General features: G+C 41.0%; 1 protein-coding gene across 1 annotated transcript; it reads left to right on the top strand.

The window, feature by feature from the left end:
* Positions 1-53: 53 nt before the first annotated feature.
* BLZF1 (basic leucine zipper nuclear factor 1) lies at positions 54-20930 on the top strand (the record flags this gene model as incomplete). The annotated part of the gene is made up of 5 exons (XM_082244474.1): positions 54-479; positions 5130-5329; positions 10838-10966; positions 15758-15977; positions 20312-20930. The coding sequence occupies 5 exons, from the start codon at positions 54-56 to the stop codon at positions 20495-20497; spliced, it is 1161 nt and encodes a 386-aa protein (XP_082100600.1). The 3' UTR covers positions 20498-20930.
* Positions 20931-21759: the final 829 nt, after the last annotated feature.

Below are 21759 nucleotides of genomic sequence, written 5' to 3'. Positions count from 1 at the left end.
TAACCGAAAAGCTAGTATGTATTATAATTTATTTATTTTTTTTTTTCTTAGCAATGGCTACTTCTCCACCTATACGTGGGACAGGTGATGGCATGGAAACTCACGCGTCTTTAAAATCGGTGGAAGCAATCACACAATACAGCAAAGTAGTTCACAGCCCAAAGAGAAAAACTTCCCAATCAAAGTCAATAAGTCCCGGTGTCCTACATCTAGGGAAAATTCACACAGACATATCAGTGGAAATAGATGCAGTCAGGATTGTGGTCCCCAGGGCTGCAATAACACACACATTGCTGGCTAAACAGGCTAAACCACAGGAATCAAATGGACAGAGTAAAGTAGACACTGCTGACTGTGTGATTGATCCATGGAAACAGTTATCTGAAATGAAGAGTGCTTTGGAAAAACTAAAAAACTCAGAGAAGCGGTTGCTTCAAGATAAGGAAGGTCTTTCTAACCAGCTCAAAGTGCAGACAGAGGTAAGAACTATTAAAAGAATGCCATGCTTTTTTACAGGTTAAAAATAACTCTAGTCACATATGTCCGCTAATGAATATAGAACAGTGTTATCTGTTCCACAATATTTATATTCCTATACAATTTTAATATTAAAGTGATGATAGTTTTTTTTTTTTTGTTTTTTTTTTTTTTTTGTTTAAAAAAAAAAAACATGTTCTAATTACCTGCTCTGTGCATTTGTTTTGCACAGAGCAGCCCAGATCATCCTCTTCTCAGATTCCCTTGCCAGTTCTCCTGGCTCCTCCCTTCTGCTGAGTGCCCCACAGCAAGCAGCTTGCTATGGGGGCACCCAAGACGAGCTGCTGCTCTGTGTGTCTATTCAGGCTTGGAGCCGCAGCTTGGTCCCACCCCCTCTCTCTCCTCATTGGCCAACTGATTTTGATTGACAGTAGGGGGAGCCAATGGCATCTACTGCTGTCTCAGCCAATGAGGAGGGAGAGTCCTGGACAGCCAAGGCTCTCCTGAACATCACTGAATTGAGATGGGGCTCAGGTAGGTATATTAAAGGGTCTGAGGGGGGATGCTGCACACAGGTTTTATATCTTAATGCAAACAATGCATTAGGATAAAAAAACCTGCTGCCCTTAGAACCACTTTAACTAGCCGGTATTTCAGGCAGTTGAGGCAGTGTTCCTCAACATTTCTTGAGTCACTGCACCTTTTCATGCCCCCCCTCCTCTCCCTTCCACCTATATTGTTAGAGAACCCTTCTTAACCACTTCAACACTGGGTAAATTATGACACTTCTCACATATATGTAAAAATCGAATCTTTTTTTTTTTGCTAGAAAATTACTCAAAACCCCTATATATATATATATATATATATATATATATATATATATATATATATATATATATATATATATATATATATATATTTATTTAAAGCACAGACCGTAGAGAAAATAAAAATTGCAACACCCACCATTTTAATTTCACACGGTGTTTGCTCAGCGGTTTTTCAAGCATAATATGAAAAAAAAAATATACATTTTAGTAACTTTTAAAGCACAGAAACACAATGTAATACTCAATTGTTTGGTAGAATATAAAAGATAATGTTATGCCAAGTAAATGGATACCTAATATGTCACACTTTAAAACTGCGGTACATAAAAATCTCCATTGGCAACGCTTTATAAGCCTTTACAGGTTACCAGTTTAGAATTACGCAGGAGGTCTGGTACTAGAATTATTGCTCTCGCTATAATGTTCATGGCTATACCGCACATGTGGTGCGAACATCAATTACATATGTGTTCGACTTTGCACAAAAGGGGCGGGGGGTGCTTTTAAAAATGTTTGTTTTTTTTGTTTTCTTCTTCCACACTCTTTAATTTTTTATTATCAACTTTATTGCTTTCACAATGGATGAACAACATATCTTGTGATAGTATTGGCAGTGACAGGTACTATTTACTGAAACATCTAGGTTCTATTAGTCCCCAGATCTCTCCTCTGCCCTTAAAAGCATCTGATCAAACCGAGGTTGGTTTGATCAGATGCTTTCACAGGCCGGTAACTGCCTGTCTACATTCTACTGAGACCGTAAGTGACAAAATATTCGTTGCTTCTGGTTTCTTAGACCATAGAGAAGATCGGGTCCTCGGGCATCTCTATGGTAAGCTTCAGTCCCGGGCTCCCCAGTGGGATTTTTGCCGCATATTAAAGCAATTCAGCAGCTTTGTAGCCCCTCGGATTGCTTCTGCGTTTTTCAGCATTACCTGCTGAACAAAAAAAATACCCAGTCATGACTGCAGCTTCAGCCATGGCCCCGTAATACCTGCCTCAACCAGAGGAAGGAGTTGAAAGCTAAGTTCACCTTTAGGAGCATGTTACATTTTACACCCACATTTAGAGCTTAACATGCTCCAGGTGACCTGCCGCCAGCACTCCCCCGTTTGTGACAGCGGGCAGGGGATCTTCTCCCTGCCCCCGCTGTCACAAGTTAAAAACGGGGAGGTTGTTTCGAGCACCACCCACAGTTTCTTTTGAATGAATTAGACTTAAGCCTCGTTTCCACTGAGCGGATCGGTTCGGGTCGGTTTGGTACAGTACACTATTTTGAGTGTTTCCATTATGAAAGTGGCCCATACAACCGAACCAAACCGCACCATTCCTGGTCCTCCTTCAGATGTAGGGCCATAGGAAATGGTACGGTACGGTTAGGACGGAGCTACTGGCGTCACACGATCAGAGTTGTATAAAGTACTCGAAACCCATACTTGAGTAAAAGTACAAGTGCTCGATCAAAAAGTGACTTGAGTAGAAGTGGAAGTTCTCAATCAAAAAGTGACTTGAGTAGAAGTACTAAAGTATTCAACATTTTTTGTACTTAAGTATTGCTACTCAAGTACTGAAAGTAAAAGTACCAGTAGTTTTGAAAAAAAATTGCTACTCAAGTACTGAAAGTAAAAGTACAAGTACTGTGTTATGTAGTTATTCAAAAAAGAAGTCAAAAGTTTGAACATCATATTGTTTTTTATTATTTCAAATGCAGCTTTTATTTATGCATACAGTAGCATTATTTTCGTATGCGCTGATAATACACATGTTTTGAGCTTCATGAAACCTGCCATCTACTGTTCTGGCAGTGGTAATTTTTATAATAGTAACGAGTAACTATGCAGCACACAAAATAAAATATTGGAGTAGAAGTATTGAAATCATTGTAAAAATGTAGTGAAGTAAAAGTGGAAGTAGGAGAAAGAAATTCTACTTTAGGAAAGTACAGATACCGCCTTTCGGTACTTAAATACAGTAGTGAAGTAGTTCTACTTAGTTACTATACATCTCTGCACACGATACATTCCACTGATTGGCGGACAGGAAAACCTCAATGCTCACGTCAAAAGGCATTTGGTGTAAGCCCCACATGGCCCCTGGCGGTCCGACTTGCAGTGGAAACGCTCACCTGAATAGGCCGGACCATTCTAACCCTTACACTTCTGGTTCACCAACATTGAATGACAAGTAAATACACAACAGTCAGAATCCAAAGAGCAATTAATAGCTACCAATGAATGTACATCCTAATTTCTGCACTGAGTAACTTAAAAAAGTAGTACAGGAACATTTTCCAAAATAGCTGGGACTTGGGGGGCCTTGGTAAACGTGCTTACCAGCCCCCTCCCTGTAGTGCAGTGGAGATTTCGCTCCCTAGCCATATAGTTGGTTGTTTATATTTCCCACTGAATATAGATATTTAAGAATAAATTGCCTTTTTTTTAAAAAAACTTGACTTACTAAATTACACACTACACTAAGTTATTATCCAATTAATCGAAGCCATAATCGACCAACTAATCGATTTTGAAAATAATCGTTAGTTGCAGCCCTACAGCGGGAGCCATTGACTCCTGCTGCTGTCAGTCAAATCTTGAGAAGAGGGAGCAGTGAAGGGAGGCCAAGCCGCACTGTATGTGTCATAGATGCACACAGCCATGGCTCAGGATCAAGCCGACACGTATGTCCCCATAGCAGGCAACTTGCTATGGGGGCCCACCAAGATAAGGAGAAACCAAGAGTGCGGCGGGGGATCCCAGACGAGGCAGATGTCAGAAAACCATTTAGGAATGAATTTGTAAGCTATATTTGCACAGTAAAGGAGTGAGATCATGTAGGCCTGGGGTGTCAGACTGGCGACCCCCCAGCTGTTGCAGAACTACAAGTCCCATCATGCCTCTGCCTATGGGGAGTCATACTTGTAACTGCAAAGCCTCATGGGACTTGTAGACCTGTAACAGCTGGAGGACCGTCAGTTTGACACCTGTGATGTAGGCCATGTAACACTATTGAACAGCATCAACAATCAGTGCTTAAAAGGAGTAATGAATAGGGGTGTAAATTAGCAACTTGGATGATATTCGTAACCAATCTGATGATGATGTCTATAATCTGATTAGATTAGATAAATCCCATTTGGTCTGGAGAGATCAGTGTGGTAATAACAGGGAGATGGTATGGTATTTATTAGGCTTAGGGATTAAGAACATATTGGCTAACAACATTTCCTCAAGGAAATAATTGCCTTATAGAACGTACTGTTTTTATACAATCTAGCTAATTTGGGGACTGATATTGGGGATTATTTTTTATAGTAAGAGGTCAAGTATCCAGGTGCTTTAGAGGTTTTCAAGGATTTAATTATGCCTGCAATCACCATTTTCAATGGCAAATTTAATTTAGAAATAGTTTTAGAGCCCATTCACACAGGGGCGACACGACTTGCCGGGGCGACCTGTGAAGTCGTGGTGCACAGCATGCACCGCGACCTCGGCGCGACATGCACGGACTTCATATCATTGAAGCCAATGCAAGTCGCCTCCAGGTTACCCCAAAGTAGTACAGGACCCTTTTTCTAAGTCGGAGTGACTTGTGTCACTCCTATTAGAACGGGTCCTGTGCTAATCAATGGCAGGCGACCCACCTTGACTTGTCAGGCGTCCAAGTCGCCTGACAAGTCGCGCTAGTGTGAATGGGGGCTTGGGGTATAAATATCTTTGCTATTATTTTCTGGTGTTTATTTGTTAATTGAACAGTTGCTCATATTAACTGCTGCACAGTTGCTACTTCTTTTGTTTTAACAGGCTTTTTCTGTTATTTAAGGTTAATCGAGAATTAAAGAAGTTGCTGGTGGCATCCGTCGGTGACGACTTACAGTATCACTTTGAGCGCACAGCTCGAGAGAAGAACCAACTTATTCTGGAAAATGAGGCTCTAGCACGAAATACAGCTCAACTGTCAGAACAACTGGAACGCATGTCCATTCAGTGTGATGTCTGGAGAAGTAAATTTCTTGCTAGCCGGTACATTTCATTCATTCATTTTAAATGTCTTAAAATAGAAATTTAATGCACCTTTCTATTTTTACATTTCGGCCTCTTGCTCACGGTACTGTTGTTTGAGCATCTTCTTTTTTGGCTTTATTTCAGGCGTTTGCTTTGTGCGTATTTGCACACACAATATATTCAAATGTTCCTAGAAAACATTCATTAATATTTATTCTCATATGCGCATATTTGCATGCATTGCGACATATTTGCTTGTACCGGTGCAAAATACTGACCGGGAACACAGTTATTTTTTCTTTTTTTTTTTTTGCTCAAGAATACACATCACTTGTTTACACGCCTGTGTGTACTGACACGTCGTATATGATGGGCTGCATTTTAGATCCTTAAAAAAAAACCTTTACTGAGCTTTTTTAAGCTGCAGTTTGCAAGAGGCCTAAATGAGGTTTCCAGCTTCATTTGTATTGGAAGAATATTTCTTTCCAGCTGATGCTAACAGATGAAGTTCATGCTGTATTAGCAATGCTGACAGTTACAAGCACGACTCCCAAAGGCAGAGGCATGATGGGACTTCGCAAACAGCTGAGCACCCCAGTCAGTGGTAAATGGTTTGCCTCATCCCTGTAACTGCTACATCTGCAAGATAGCCTATTCTTTTGAAAAACATCAGACTTACTGGCCAGATCACCAGGTGAAAGGTAAGGGAAGGAGAGCCTAAAAAATGCAGCCACCACATTTGAGAACTGGCAAGCTGCAATAAAATAACTGTTTGCCTTTGGGTTTAATACATCTTTAACCGCTTCAATACAGGGCAATTTCACCCCCTTCCTGCCCGGGCCAATTTTCAGCTTTCAGCACTGTCGCACTTTGAATCAATTGAGCTGTCCTGCATCACTGTACTCAAACCATATTTTTATCATTTATTTATTTTTTTTTAGACAGAGCTTTCTTTTGGTGGTATTTAATCACCATTGTGTTTTTTATGTTTTGCTAAACAAACAAAAAAGACTGAACATTTTGAAGAAAAAAAAGTTTTTCTTAGTTTGTGTTTATAAAAGTTTTGTAAATAAGTAATTTTTCTCCTGCACTGATGGACACTAATAGGCTGCACTGATGGGCACTAATAGGCTGCACTGATTGTCATCACTGGTAGGTATCACTGATGGGGCTGCGCAGAAAACATGGTACTGATTATCAGTGCAGATGTCCCCACTGTGAAAATGCACTTATCGGCTCTCTTCTCCTCACACACTGTCAACATGAGGAGAGGAATGCTGATAACTGACATTTCCTGTTTACGCTGATCAGCTGTGATTGGATACAGCGGATCACACGGTAAAGGGCCTATGTCATTGGAAATGCGGTGTGTCTGAGGGGCATGTCCGAGGGTGTGTCCCCAGGGGCACGCACGAGTGGGCCATTCTGAAGGAGGACATCATATGATGTCCAGTCACAAAGGTAAAGCCACCGCCCAGCTGTAAATCTGCTATAGGCCGGGCAGAAAGGTGTTAACGTGGTTGTACACCTCAGTCATGGAACCTGAGCAAAGCACATATATCGGTAGTGCTTACTTATCTCTCTCCAGTGCTCCAAGTGTCATTTCTCTCTGATGCTTCCTTCCTCTGTTATCAGCATGAGTCACTTCTGAGAAGTTTTCCCACACATGAGATAAATTTGTGTTGGGGGGGGGGAATCTCCGTACACAGCTTGTCTATTCAGAACACCTTTCTTCTGCTATGTGAAGGGGGTGTGTTCCTTTCCTCCAGTCAGCTCTCACACACTGTATCTGCAGCCTCTCGCCCCCTCCTCTGTGCTCCTGACAGATGAAGAAAGATTTTTAACATGATCTGCCCTTTCGAAGGGGTGTAGGGAAAAGAATACTGCAGATAAACAAGTAAAACCTATGTAGGAGGATTTGTTTCATCTGAGGCTGTTCACTTCACTGGGTATATGTGAGGATTTACTACCACGTTAAGGTTGGAAACTCCTTAATCTGTTTATATAGGTTCATTTATTCAGATCATTATTTAGCTATGTTTAAGGGCTCATTCACACCATACATACATGAAAACTGATAGGAAATCCGCACAGATTTCACTTGCAAAAACATGAGTTTTCATCAGTTTTCATGTGCGTTTCAGTGAGTGTTTATGTACGTTGACATCCGTTTTCGTGCGTGTCAGTTATGTGCCCGGTTCACACCACAGTGTTAGGTTGTTTTTTTTCTGCACAGAAAACTGCATGCACGTTGCAGGTTCCTGTGCAGAAAAAATCCACGCATGATACCGGTGTTGTGGTGTGATCAGGGCACATAGAAAACAATTGTTTTTTTTTTTTTGTTCCCTTGCAGAATTTGTGCAGAAAAACTGATGTCTCTGCACCATGATGTGACTGAGGCCTAAGACATTTTGCTGCTTATATACATTTATAGGCACACAAAATAAAAAGAGAAAACGGGGCGTCAGGTCAGTGCGAGTATAAACCAGGCCTAAGCCTGAAGGAGACGGGGTCTAGGAAATGCGTTGGGACCCGTCCCCTCCCAAAATTTGTGCCCTGTCTTGTTGCACCCCATAGTGGGGCATGAGAGCCTGTGATGCCGCCGTTCTCGTGCTCACTTTTGCGGCGGGTCTGGGCTTGTTTGTGCAGTGGTCTATCCATCGGGCCTTTTTACCTTTGTTCACTCAGCAGTGGGAGCCTTGGAGTTTGCTTATGCCATTAGCCCCAGTTGTCCTCTCCAGCGTGTCCGGACAAATCTTCAGAAGCCCTCCAGCCCACCCTGTCTACCGTCTTGGATTACCACACATGATACCACAGCCCTCCTACATGCAGTCTGCAAGTTTTTCAGATGTAGGTGGATATTGGAATAAAGTGTTGTTGATTTTTCTCGCACTGACCTAGCGTCCTTTTTTTTCCTCTTTATTTCTGTTCTGGAGGGAATCCCATACCTCAAAAAGCAGCTGCCATCTTGTGTGTATTCTGTCCAGTCGCCACCTGCTGCTTTTCCCATTGGCCTTGTTATCCTGTGGTTCTCATCTACTTATGGACTACATGGACTTAAATCACCATAATATGATTTCATTATTATTTTTCTCTTTTCTTATCTGTCTGCATATTTTTATTTTTAAATGTATTTTTATTTCTATTTAATCTCATATAGATCTCATCTAATGTCAGTGAGCGCTGACTCACTTGCAGTTGGTGAATTGTTTGCATTTATAGGCAGTGCACATGAGTAACACACCATGAAATGTGTGAAGAAAAATTTTGATTTTCCAGAACATGGCGGGATGTGTGAAAGTTTGTGAAACTACTCAGTTCTCATTTCATAATCTAGTCCTATGGTGTCATGATGACTGGGACTAAGAGGTACATAGCTTAGGTGTAAATTTTTTATATTAAAACGGCATTATATGTGGTGACAGATGTGTGGAAGGCCAACCCCTGATTTAAGGTTGGTTGTTTCAGTTTCATGTAAATGTTGAAAAAGGCCAAAGAGGATCATGGGTCAATATAACCATGGTTTAGAGCAGAGGTGTCCAACCTAATTTCATCACCTACCGCATCAGCAGTATGGTTTCCCTCAAAGGGCCGGTTGTATCTGGGGTGTGCTACATTATGTGCGAGTTCAGGATTACGCAATGTACAGAGTGCAGGGTTCAGGAGTGGGTTATGTACTTTGTGCAGTTCCGGGGGTGCCTTACATACAGAGTGCAGGGTTCAGGAGTGTGTTATGTACTTTGTGCAAGTCCAGGGGTGCCTTACATACAGAGTGCAGGGTTCAGGAGTGTGTTATGTACTTTGTGCAAGTCCAGGGGTGCCTTACATACATAGTGCAGGGTTCAGGAGGTTGTTATGTACTTTGTGCAGTTCCAGGGGTGCCTTACTTACAGATGCAGAATTCAGGAGTGTGTTATGTACTTTGTGCAGTTCCAGGGGTGCCTTACATTCAGATGCAGGGTACAGGAGTGTGTTACGTACTTTGTGCAGTTCCAGGGATGCCTTACATACAGAGTGCAGGGTTCAGGAGTGTGTTGTGTACTTTGTGCAGTTCCAGGGGTGCCTTACATATGCAGGGTTCAGGAGTGTGTTATGTACTTTGTGCAGTTCCAGGGGTGCCTTACATACAGAGTGCAGGGTTCAGGAGTGTATTATGTACTTTGTGCAGTTCCAGAGGTGCCTTACATATAGAGTGCAGGGTTCAGGAGTGTGTTATTTACTTTGTGCAAGTCCAGGCGTGCCTTACATACAGAGTGCGGGGTTCAGGAGTGTGTTATGTACTTTGTACAAGTCCAGGGGTGCCTTACATACAGAGTGCGGGGTTCAGGAGTGTGTTATGTACTTTGTGCAGTTCCAGGGGTGCCTTACATACAGAGTGTGGGGTTCAGGAGTGTGTTATGTACTTTTGCAAGTCCAGGGGTGCCTTACATACAGAGTGCGGGGTTCAGGAGTGTGTTATGTACTTTGTGCAGTTCCAGGGGTGCCCTACATACAGAGTGCGGGGTTCAGGAGTGCATTATGTATTAAGTGAAGAGTTCAGGGGTGTGCTGTGTATACAGTGTGGAGTTTAGGGGTGCGCTGTACAAAAAATGTTTTTGTAAGAGTTCAGCATAGCCCAGTTAAAAATACTTTACTTTGCCTAATCTTTTATCTAAATTTAGTCCAGATATTGATAATGTATCTTTTACAGGTCAGGCGTCTCTAGTATGCGTCTTTTTTTTTTTTTTTTTTTTTGCCCTTAAGATTGAGATTTTTTAATAAATTGGGACATGTAGCTATTCAGTTTTGTATTTTAAAACATTTTTTTTTTTTTTTTTTACGTGAAATGGATATTCTTTCATATTTTTGTTTTGAAAACTGATGTTACTTAAAGCCAATCTCTAGCCATATTTTGTTCACTCTCCTTCCCTGTGCAGACGTTGATTAATATCCACATATCAGGGCATTCTGATATTTCCATAACTTTTATGGCCTGTTGGCTTTTTGAGAGGAGTACTGAGGATGCTGTAATGTTTTCAGGAAGTCATGAACAGTACCTTGTTAGCCCCTCCCACCAGCCATGATCTACCTGCATTGCATAGAAAAGCACAGAGACCCAGCAATGAAATGGAAAGATCTTATTAAAAAATGTGATTAGCATGTGGGGAGGAGAGAACCAGGCAAATCAAAATTAAAGGCAGTTTAATCCTCTGCATTAAGTTGTCTACACATAAATATTGAAGTGGTGGATTTGTTTTTGATCTTGTATAACTTTACAAGAACTTGATGAAATTGAAACTTCAGTAAAATTGCATTTGATTTTGGATGGACTTCTGTATTAACCTAAGAATATTTTAAACCTTAAACCCCTTTCTAAAAAATAGATTTTATGATGTATTTTAATATGAATAGATTAGCATTGTACTGTAATATATGTTAAACAAAAAAGAGGGTTTTGTTGTGTATTATAATTGTTTGAGAAGTGTCTTTTGTTCTGCTTATGATCCTATACCTGAATGATTGCTCAGTTTTGTTTTTCTGTTGTAGAGTCATGGCAGATGAATTAACAAACATCAGGGCAAATCTTCAACGACAGAACAGAGAGGCTCAGAGTGCCCTGCAGGACTTGTTAAGTGAAAGAGAGCAATTTCGGCAAGAAATGTCTGAAACAAAAAAGTATGTTTTTTTTTTGTTTTAATTTTCATTCTATTTTGCATTGTGTGGGTTTATATGTGCACAGTATATATTCAAGCACATGATATTTTAGGGCTCATTAACTCGTTAGGCTGGGTGGGTGGGGGTGTTAAACCAGGTGGTTGAGCCAAGGTTTTATCGGCCCTCTGGCCCTCTGCCTGAGCACTGACGTACAGCTACTCATAACTGTGCACATGTCAAAACTTAAGCAGCGTGTAACTTTCAGCAGGTGAAAAATACCCCAAAGTGTACCTGTACAATGTATACACAATGTGTACAATGGACATAAAAATATTTACATATTCAAAATTGCAGTAAAAAGACTTTAAAACAAGCCATCTCAGACCTCTCTCTAGCTGCTTGTACTGTGAAGTTTTTCATTCTTAGGCCTCATGCACATTTTTTTTTTTTTTTTTTTTTTTTTTTTTTTTTTACTGCCTGTAAACACCCCTCCTTATAAACCTACAGTATGTGTCCATACACACATAGAAGTTTAGAGGCAGAAAAAAAATCACTTGTGTGTTCAGCAGAGGAGTTTTTTGAACATTAACCAATATTAAACGCTTAGGGAACGTTTAGGCGCATTCCTGCGTTATTGTATTTTAGTAGCCAGAATTCTGGCCAGTAGAATGTATTAACGCTGGACTCGGTAACGTGCATGAATGTTTATGCAAATTGCTAAACTCCTGTAGGAAAAAAAAAAAGTGTCCAAAGCATACAGTGTGCATGAAGCTCTAAAGATTGCAGCAAAAACTCTAAAACCAGGTTTCATTCAGTTTCTAATGGCTTATAAATACCTGTAGTGTGTTTAGAGGGTTGACATACTGCTAAGGTTCTGCTGCAATAGAAAATAATAAAATAGAAGCTACGATTTTAGTACCTCTGTTGTAAACTTGAAGATGAATTTCTCCACATCGCCTATAGCTAGAGGTGAGTGGAGGTGTGTTTTTAAAGTGCTTTTATGGCTTGTTCAGAATTTTTAGTTACTTTTAGTAGGCATAGTCTGGACATAGGGCCTCAATAAAGGAGTTTTATGGTCACCGTATACACTTTCATTTTATACCATAAGCATTATACCAACAGTACAAACAATAGTTCAATTTTACAATTCAATATACAGTAAGTGTACTTGAAATATCTCCTTTCATGTTGTGAGTTTTTATTGGTTGAGCCAGATGGACTTGTCTTTTCTCAAACTGACTATGAGTTCTGCCTTTCCCTTTCCACAATATTATGGCTTCCTACTTGGCAGTTTCTCCTCCGTTTGTTTAAAAAAAAAATAATAATAAATCAGGATTGCTTTATTGAAAGCAAAAATTACAGAATGCAAAACGACAACTGTTTGACATGGGGTATCGCAGACATAGGATGTACACATTATGGTATATATAAAGCAACAATATCCAGTAGCATTCCATAGAGAGAGGTACAAACAGCATAATCATAAAAAAAAAACCCAACCACAGTTCCCTCATCATGGGAGAAGATTATAGTACTCAAGAGAGGGAATGGGGGAAGGGGGATTTGGACAGGGGGGGTTGGAAGGGAAAGTAACAACTAGAGACAGGGGATGTCAATGGGACACCACAGATCAACCGCCGGAGCACAATGATTGGGAAGTCCACGGCTGCCAAACCTTGTCAAATTTCCAGGGCCAGCCACGACTAATGTATGTCAGTTTGTAAAGAATGGCCTCCCCGGATGATAATGTAGGAGGAGTGGCAGAGGACCATTTACAGAGGATCACCTTTTTTGCATTGAAAAGTAGGAAATCAATAATTTCCTGTGATAGGACCTCTGGGCATCATCAGGAATGCCCAACAAGGCCAATTCCAGGGACATGGGGATCGCTACCTGAAGTCAATTAAGCTAAAAAATTTCAGACCAAAAAGCAAGGATCTCAGGGCACTCCTAGAACACGTGAAAGAAAGTGCCCTAATTGCGTCCAACGGGGGCAGTGAGGGGTCCCTGTCCGGGTATATTCTTTGCAACCTCATCAGGGTAAAATATACACAATGTAGAATTTTGTTTGGATCAATTTGTCCCTAGAGGAGATCATTAACTTAGGACAATTTTCAAGACAATCCTCCCAGTCCTCCCTATCTAAGGTGGGGAATATCCTGTTTCTATAGATCCCACAATCTCTCAGTGTTAGGAAAGTCAATTACAAGTAGGAAAGCAGTTTCTCCAAATCCCTCTGGGAAATTGAGTCCTGCCAGCGTGTCTCAACTGAGCATATCAGAAGAACATCCAACCCGGAAGGCGGAACACCCGAGAGAGCTGGGTATAGGTCAATAACTTGCCTGCAGGCATAATGTCCTGGAGTGTTTTTACACCATATCATGCCCATACTTGGGGGTCAGGAACCAATCGAAAATTAACTAACCTAGGGTTACCCCAGAGAGGCTGTACAGGTGACCAGCCTTCCTCGCACAAAAACCGCCGCTGAGCCGCAGCCCAAACCCGCCGCTGAGCCGCAGCCCAAACCCGCAAGGTCACCCTAGTCGGACCCGGCACTTCAGTATATGTCCTTACTCCTCTATACACTAAGTTTTTGTAAAAAAAAAGGAACCTAGACAGGCAGCCTCAGCAGCGGTATGTGTGCATTAGAGTGCGAACCCTCAAACTACCAGTAAGTCGTTGTAGCATAGATTTTTTCTTTATGGACCTTGCTTTATGCACAGGTCCAAATCATTTGGTGGTACGGGGTTGTTTTTTTAGGGGTTGGGCTTGGCACCTTTATTCCAGTGAAGGAAACTCTTAGGCGTCAGCATACATGACATTATGGACAATTTTATGCTCCCAACTTTGTGGGAACAGTTTGGAGATGGCCACTTCTTGTTCCAACATGACTGCGCACCAGTGTACAAACAAGGTCAATAAAGACATGGATGAGTAAGTTTGGAGTGGATGAACTTGACTGGGCCTGCACAGAGTCCTGATCTCAACCCGATAGAACACCTTTGCGATGAATTTGAGCTTCTCTCCAAGATCAGTGCCTGACCTCACAAATGCGCTTCTGAAAGAATGTTCAAACATTCCTATAAACACACTCCTGAACCTTGTGGACAGCCTTCCCAGAACAGTTGAAGCTGTTATAGCTGCAAAGGGTGGGCCGACTCAATATTGAACCCTACTAAAGCCCCGTACACACGTACCGATGGTCGGCATACAAATGTTCCTCTTTTCTCCCCGGGATGTCGGTGTCTGTTGAAAAGTGCAAAGACAGCACAAAGACAGCACAAGAATTTTGTCTGCAGACTTCAGCTGACTGCAGAAGTGATGTCATGTAATGGTTAACTTTCCCTGTGTTTTTAATTTTCTGAGCATGCCCAGTCTTGCAAATCTGCGGTCTGTCGGCCGAATTCTGTACTGACAGGCGAACAATCGTCCGTTCTGGTGTCCGCAGACAAAAATTTTCATGTTTGCAAGAAAGACTTTTGTCCGCGGATTGTGCGCAGACATCTGTCGGAGGCACCATACTAACACGCGTACAATCGGCAGATCCTTCGTCCACCGACGTTTGTATGCCGACGATCGGTACGTGTGTACGGGCCTTAAGACTGCGATGCCATGAAAGTTCATGTGCTTGTAAAGGCAGGCGTCCCAATACTTTTGGTAAGTGTGTGTGTGTGTGTGTGTGTGTGTGTGTGTGTGTGTATAATATGAAAGAAGATGTTTTTTTGTTTTTTTTTTCCAGAATGACCATTGATGAATTTAAAACAACAATTGTTATCTTAGATATACAGTATTATTATTCTGTAGTTAGTCCCTTTTTAATCACAACAGTGCTACTTACCGTAATTGTGATTCTTTTGATGACTTGCTGGGAAATGGTTGTGTACTTCCTATTGTGACTCTACATTTACTGTGGTTATAAATTGGACTTTTTTTTTTCTTTTTAGAGTTAGAATCCTCTGTTTGGTGCAGTGTATACTGTATGCCTCGCACAGCAGGGGGGCCACCGGGCATCTGATCTTATTCCATTCTGGCATCTGCTTCTCTCAGATGAGTAGCGGGAATCTAATTAATGTTGCCTGGTCTGAATCTGATTATTCGGAGGCTGTGCAGTATCTTATCCTTGCAATAAACCTAATTCGCAAAAGCACGTGGTATCTTCATTACCATATGGCTTTGCTTTTTTATGATTGAAAATAGCTTTACTAGTTCCCTTTAAAAAACAAAACTGATTTTACGTGATTTTCTTTTTTTTTTTTTCTTTCTGTAAAAGTCAAATCTTAGGAATTATCTAAGGGTTTTCTAGTATGTAAAATACTCATACCTTCTAGTCTGGACTTATAGTGATGTTATAGGCTAAATATAAGTACCGTATTCCTAAAAATGCTGGAAGCGCTCAACAATGGCTTTTCCTTTCCAAAGATATGACGGCTCCTATTGCCCTTCTGTTGTTGGTGCTCCCTCCTCTCCCCGCAGCAGCCTCTCACTGACACAGGGAAGATGGAGCTCCAGGATTACATGACCGCACTGATGCATATTAAAAATAAAGTATTTACAGAGTCCTTTTTTATACTGGCTATGTAGCATAGGTAGGAGGAGGGGTCAGGCAGCATTTTTAAGTATATTTTTAGTTAGCCTGATCTTCTTCCTAGAGTCTTTGACCCATTTCAGGGGATAATTAAATAATTTTGTTTAGTTTTAAAGCTAGGTATTTCATTGAGATGTGTTGCATCCAGAAACTTTTTGTGGTATAACAAAGGTAATAATTGTGCATACTACTTGCAACAATCACAGCTTCTTTTTTTTTCTCTTTAGGGTATTAGAAGAACTTCTGGTCTCCTTGCAGTGGGGAAGACAACAGACCTATTACCCCATTACCCAGCCCTTCACCACCACAGAACTGGTCGCAGCAAACCAGAAGCTGGCAGTGGCGGTGAAGTCTCACCTTATTGGGAATACTGGATCAGAGTGCGCCAAACACACCTCACAGGCAGTAGAGTTTTGCAGCACTCCTGCAGAAAAAATGGCAGAAATGGTAAATAGCGGTTTAAATGACACTAAGCTTTTTTTTTTTTTATTATTATTTTCAACATGTATTGTTGGCTCAAAAAGTATCTTCTGTTGCCGTCTCAAAAAACCCAAAACACATTAACCACTTGCCGACTGCCGCACGACTATTTACGTCGGCAGTCAGCCCCTCACAGGCAGAGTAACGTAGGGCTACGTCGCTAGCCTGTGAGGGTTTTGGGAGCAAGCGTGCGCCCGCCGGAGGCGCGCTCCCGCGTAGTCACGGACCCCCCCCCCCGCGTGTGCCCGGCGGACATCGTCAATGACAGCGGATCGTCCGTGACAGCGGGAGAAAGGCAGGCGGCTAGTGTAAACAAAGCCGCCTGTCAGTTCTCCCTGTGTAAGAATGATGATCAAACGGTTCTACTATGTAGGACCGTTGATCACTGTTCTTACACATCAAGCCACAGCCAATCAGTTAGAAACACGCCCCTAGGGACACACTTAACCCCTCCCTCTCCAATACAGTTAACTCCTTCACTGCCAGTGTCATTTTTACAGTAACAGTGCATATGTATAGCACTGATTACTGTAGTAATGTCACTGGTAACCCCAAAAGTGTCAAAAATGTCAGTCAAGGGTCCGATCTGTCCGCCCCAATGTCGCAGTCCCGCAAAAAAAAAAACGCAGATTGCCGCCATTACGCGTTAAAAAAAAAAACAACAAAAATGACAAAAATCTTTCCCTTTGTTAGTAAACGCAATAACTTTTGCGCAAACAAATCAAAATACGCTTTTTGTGATTTTTTTTTTTTTCCCCCAAACATATGGTAAAAAAAAATTGGCCTAAAATGTTAAATTTTGATTTTAAATTTTTTTTTTAGGGAATTTCATATAAAAAAAATTTGAAAAATATTGTTATTTTTGCAAAATTGACGCTATTTTTTGTTTATAGCGCATGATCAAAAAATCGCACAGGTGATCAAATACCACCAAAAGAAAGCTCTGTTTGTGGGAAAAAAAGGACTCCAAATTCGTTTAGGTACAGCTTTGTACGGCCGCGCAATTGTCAGTTAAATTCACGCAGTGCCGAATCGCAAAATAGGCCCTGGTCAGGAAGGGGGTAAAATCTTCCGGGGCTAAGAAAATATTTCATGAAATATAGCTTACAGGGCCATTAACTACTTAAATACCGGGCACTTTTATCCACTTCCTGTCCAGGCCGATTTTCAGCTTTTAGTGCTGTTGCAATCTGAATGACAATTGCGCGGTCAGGCAACACTTTACCCAAACTAAATTTTTTATAATTTTGTTCATACAAATAGAGCTTTCTTTTGATGCTATTTAATCACCGCTGGGTTTTTTGCTAAATAAACTAAAAAAGACTGAGAATTTTGGAAAAAAAAAACAAAACACGTTTTACTTTGTTTCTGTTATAAAAGTTTGCAAATAAATAATTATTCTTCATAAATTTAGCCCAAAATCTATTCTGCTACATTTCTATGGTGAAAATAACCCAAATAAGTGTATATTATTTAGTCTGTAGGAAAGTTATACACAAACTATCGTATACATCTAAAATTGATCCCAATGTACTGATCTCATTTCGTGAGTCCCAAAAATGCCAGGTCAGTAGAAATATCTCCCAAATTACCCCTTTTTGAATATTAGACAGCCTAAAGTATTTAGTAAGAGGCATGGCAGGTTTTTCTGAAGCTGTAATTTTTTATTATTTTTGCCCTGACCTAAATGATTCCACCCTCCTTGCTCCACAGATTTATACTTGCCTAGATTTGATGGCTGTGAAAGACTCCCTTTCTTGGCTGCACTTGTGCAATACAGCCTCATAAACGTCTATGGGGCTGTCCACTTGCCAGGAGACAGATATAGACAACCCCTATAGAAGTCCAGGGGCTGTAGTATGTGGGCAGGAGAAGGAGTCTTTTACTGCTGGATGTAAACTGAGGCCAATGATACAGTATGTGTAGCTGCTGACTTTTAATTTTTGGAGGGGGGGGGGGGGGGGGCGGAACTCCGCTTTAACCACTTGCAGACCGCCTACCGCAAATATACTGCAGCAGGCTGGCTCTCGGGATCACAGGTCTCTGTGTTGATTCCACAAGTCCCTCCCCCATACAGTTAGAAAACCCTCCCCTTGGCTCACACTTAACCCTTTGATCACCCCTGGGTTAACCCCTTCCCTGCCAGTGTCATTATTACAGTAAAATAAATTAAATTAAAACCCACGCTACTGGTGCTAAATAACTCAATATCTGTGTTACAAATTTAATTAATGCAGCTGCTGTGCATCTAAGTTAATCTTAGAGAAATATGCAAATGCATTTAATGTGTACAGGCTGCAGAGGAGACAGAAGGAGTGCACTGAGTGAGCTGCTATGAGACAGAGCCTTAACGGAGGCCTAATTCGGAGCAATCCCATACAAGGCATCTATAATCTTGGAATTATCCCTACTAAGAGCCTGGTTGCCAAAGCCATCTATGATCTTATCAAGCGCTTGAGACTCATATTTGTGGTGAGTAGGGAACCTAGAGGGTCTGGCCACTCACTTGAGCACCGTTTGAACGATCGGTTTCTGCACCTGAGCACTTTATTGGACACGTTATTATTTAAGGACTGTTTTATCAATTTGTTGCAATATATGCTGGTTTTATATATATATTATTTAATAACCTTGCACTTTATTGGACACATCACTAATGAGGATTGTTTTACCAATTTTTGCAATACATGTTTGTTTTTTATATATTTATATACTAATTAATATTATTGCATTTATAATTTATATGAAATGCTAGCGCTGTTTTAATTTCATTTTGCACATTATTACAGTAACATTGCATGTTTTTAGCACTGATTACTGTAGTAATGTCACTGGTCCCCCCAAAAGTGTAAAAAATATCAGTTAGTGGTCCGATCTGTCCGCCACAATGTCGCAGTCCTGCTAAAAATCTCAGATCTCCGCCATTACTAGTAAAAAATAAATAAAAATAACACAAATCTTTCCCCTAGTTTGTAGACGCGATAACTTTTGCGCAAACCAATCAAATTTACGCTTATTTGGGATTTTTTTTTACCAAAAATATGTAGCAGAAAACAAATTAGCCTAATATGATGAAAAAATTAGATTTTTTTTTTTTTTTTAATTGGGAATTTTTTTTTTTCAGAATTGTCGCTCTTTTTTTGTTTATAGCGCAAAAAATAAAAATCACACAGGTGATCAAATACCACCAACAAAAGCGCTATTTGTGGGGAAAGAAAGGATATCAATTTTATTTGGGTACAGCATCGCACGACCGCAATTGTCAGTTAAAGTAATGCAGAGCTGTATCCCAAAAAATGGACTGGCGCGAAACCCCATTTTGGCTGTACTTTCCTTTTTAAGTTGTCAGTCAATGGCATTCATGAACTGCTGGTAACCAGTGCAATTATGCCTGGAGAAAAATGCTCTAGCTGTATTGGTGTTAAAGTGGAGTTCCGGCCTCAAAAACAAGTTTGGCCCATCCGCTTGCTGTGACTGCCCTGAAAAACAAATGGATAGTCCCAATATTTTTTTTTTCTTAACTTATCTTGTTTTTGAAGAAAATATGCTTACCTTTCTTCTACTTCCTCCCTCTGCGGCTGCGGCCCACGTCGTCTCTTCCTGTTTGCGATGACTCCTGGGAGGTGAACGTCATCGCTCCCAGGAGTCAATATGCCTGCACCGGCCCCGCTCGTCACTTCCGGTGCAGGCGCGTCATTCCCTGCTAAACAGCTTCTGGGCATGCCCAGAAGCTGTGCAGGGATGACACACCTGCACCTGAAGTGACGAGCGGGGCCGGTGCAGGCACATTCTGGGAGGAGAAGACACGGAAGAGGACGCGCTAGCTTCAGCTGCCCACATCCGAGATGGCAGCGCTGGACAAGAAATTTTCAAGGTAAGTATTTCTTCTAAAAGGTAAGTGCGACTCAGGACAGTTCAGAGGCTATCCATTGTGGAATGCACTAGCCCTGACTGTCCCAGGGGTATTTTTATCTAAATTTCACCCCCGAGGCCGGAACTCCGCTTTAAGCTGGTTTTTATGGCAGTGCTGTAAGTGTGCCTGAAGAGCTTTCTGCTGCGCACGTTTCCATTGTCATATTACTTCTCTTTTTATAATTTTAGCATCTTGTAGTTTGTCAGTGCTGCTATATGTGTGAATTGACCTGTATTGTAGGTTTACTGATTCTTTTAAACAAAAGAAATAAGCTTGCTATCTTCAATGGCAACATGTCGCTCATATCTATATGGATTTCTGAAAAGTTTTCATTTGATTTTTCCTCAGTTGTCAGATAAACAATAAACTGAACTGTGTTGTGTTTCAGATCCTGAAATCGCAGGACCCTACATTATGTACGGAGATGTCTGCTGATATTTCTTTCTCAGAGTCCTCCTCACCATCCTTCCTGGCAGCAAAGAAAAGCATTGGCCGCTTTCATCCATACACGCGATACGAGAACATCACTTTTAATTGTTGCAATCACTGCCATGGGGAACTGATAGCCCTATAGGAAGAATTGAGATGAACTCTCTGGCCAATAGCAGTGTTTGCAGTGAAGTGCACATTTCAAGAGCAATAATTTCTGTATTCGGACATCTGGACTTGAAATAACAAAGAATTTGTGTACCTCTGTTCAGCTCGTGCCTGACCTCATGCAATAAAACTTTTATAGGAAGACAAAAATATTGCTGTACAAGAGCACGCTGGAGAAAGTTTTTTCAGGGCATTCAAAAAGTGCAATGTAAACATTGTTTCTGAAATGCTTTTATCACAAGTAGGTCATTCCTTAAGGATTTTTTCTAAGAATTCTGTGGTGCAATACTGTCTGAATCTTTGACAGCTGTATTATTTTTTTTTATTTTTCTTTTGGCCTTCAGTGTTTTCAATGGTTATTGAATGTATCAACCATTAATAATTAATTTTAATAAATATCTAGCATTTCATTTTGGCTTGGGTTGTTCTTGGGCAAGAATCACATGCTAAAGGTCTGTCAAAGTAATCAACTGAAAAAAACTTTCAACTTCTTCATAGTACAGGAGATGTTTTGGTCCAGAGATCATTTCCAAGTCATTAGTGTTTTGGAGCCTTCAGGTCAAATTTTGCCCAAACTGAGTAGACTCAGATTGTTCATATGTTTATTGAGCTGTGTTGTTTTCACATACTACTATGCATGTGTCCTGTGAATAGGGTACATAATTAACTATTTCCCATACTGATTGCTGTGGCAGATGTCCGTGCTGTATAAAACTGTATGTAACAATAGCTACTTTCAGTATACCACACTGTGCTCTGGCAGCAGTTCGGGGACTTCGTGTCTGCTGTTGGAAAATGGAGTTGAGCTGTGCTCTACCATGCACAGCCTTTCATTTTATCACTAAATACAAGGCTTTCTCTGATTGGCCTGAGGTAGAGATCGTGATGTCTTCGGCCCACCTCAGCCAATCAGAGGCAGCCTTGTATTCACTGAGAAAATGCAAGGCTTCCTGTGAATGACTGAGTAACACTCAGCCTGACTCGATTTTGTTTCAGCAGCATACAGGAAGTCCTTGTATCAATGCCGGAACATAGAGTTGTATACGGTATGTAGCTGTTACATAAAGTTCATACAGCATTGACAGCAGCCACAGCAGTTAGTAAAGGAAATAGTTTGTTTGGGCCAGCTTGGACCAAACCAGCTTTTTAAAGTTGACGTAAACATGGAGTTAAACTTTAAAAATGTGAGTTCCCTGGCTGTCATGTTAAAACTTTGGCTTCAATGCCCTGAGTTGTTGA

Source organism: Pelophylax lessonae, assembly GCF_965119305.1.
Source record: "Pelophylax lessonae genome assembly, chromosome: 2".
Classification (NCBI taxonomy): domain Eukaryota; kingdom Metazoa; phylum Chordata; class Amphibia; order Anura; family Ranidae; genus Pelophylax; species Pelophylax lessonae.
This window is presented reverse-complemented; position numbering and strand designations above follow the sequence as displayed.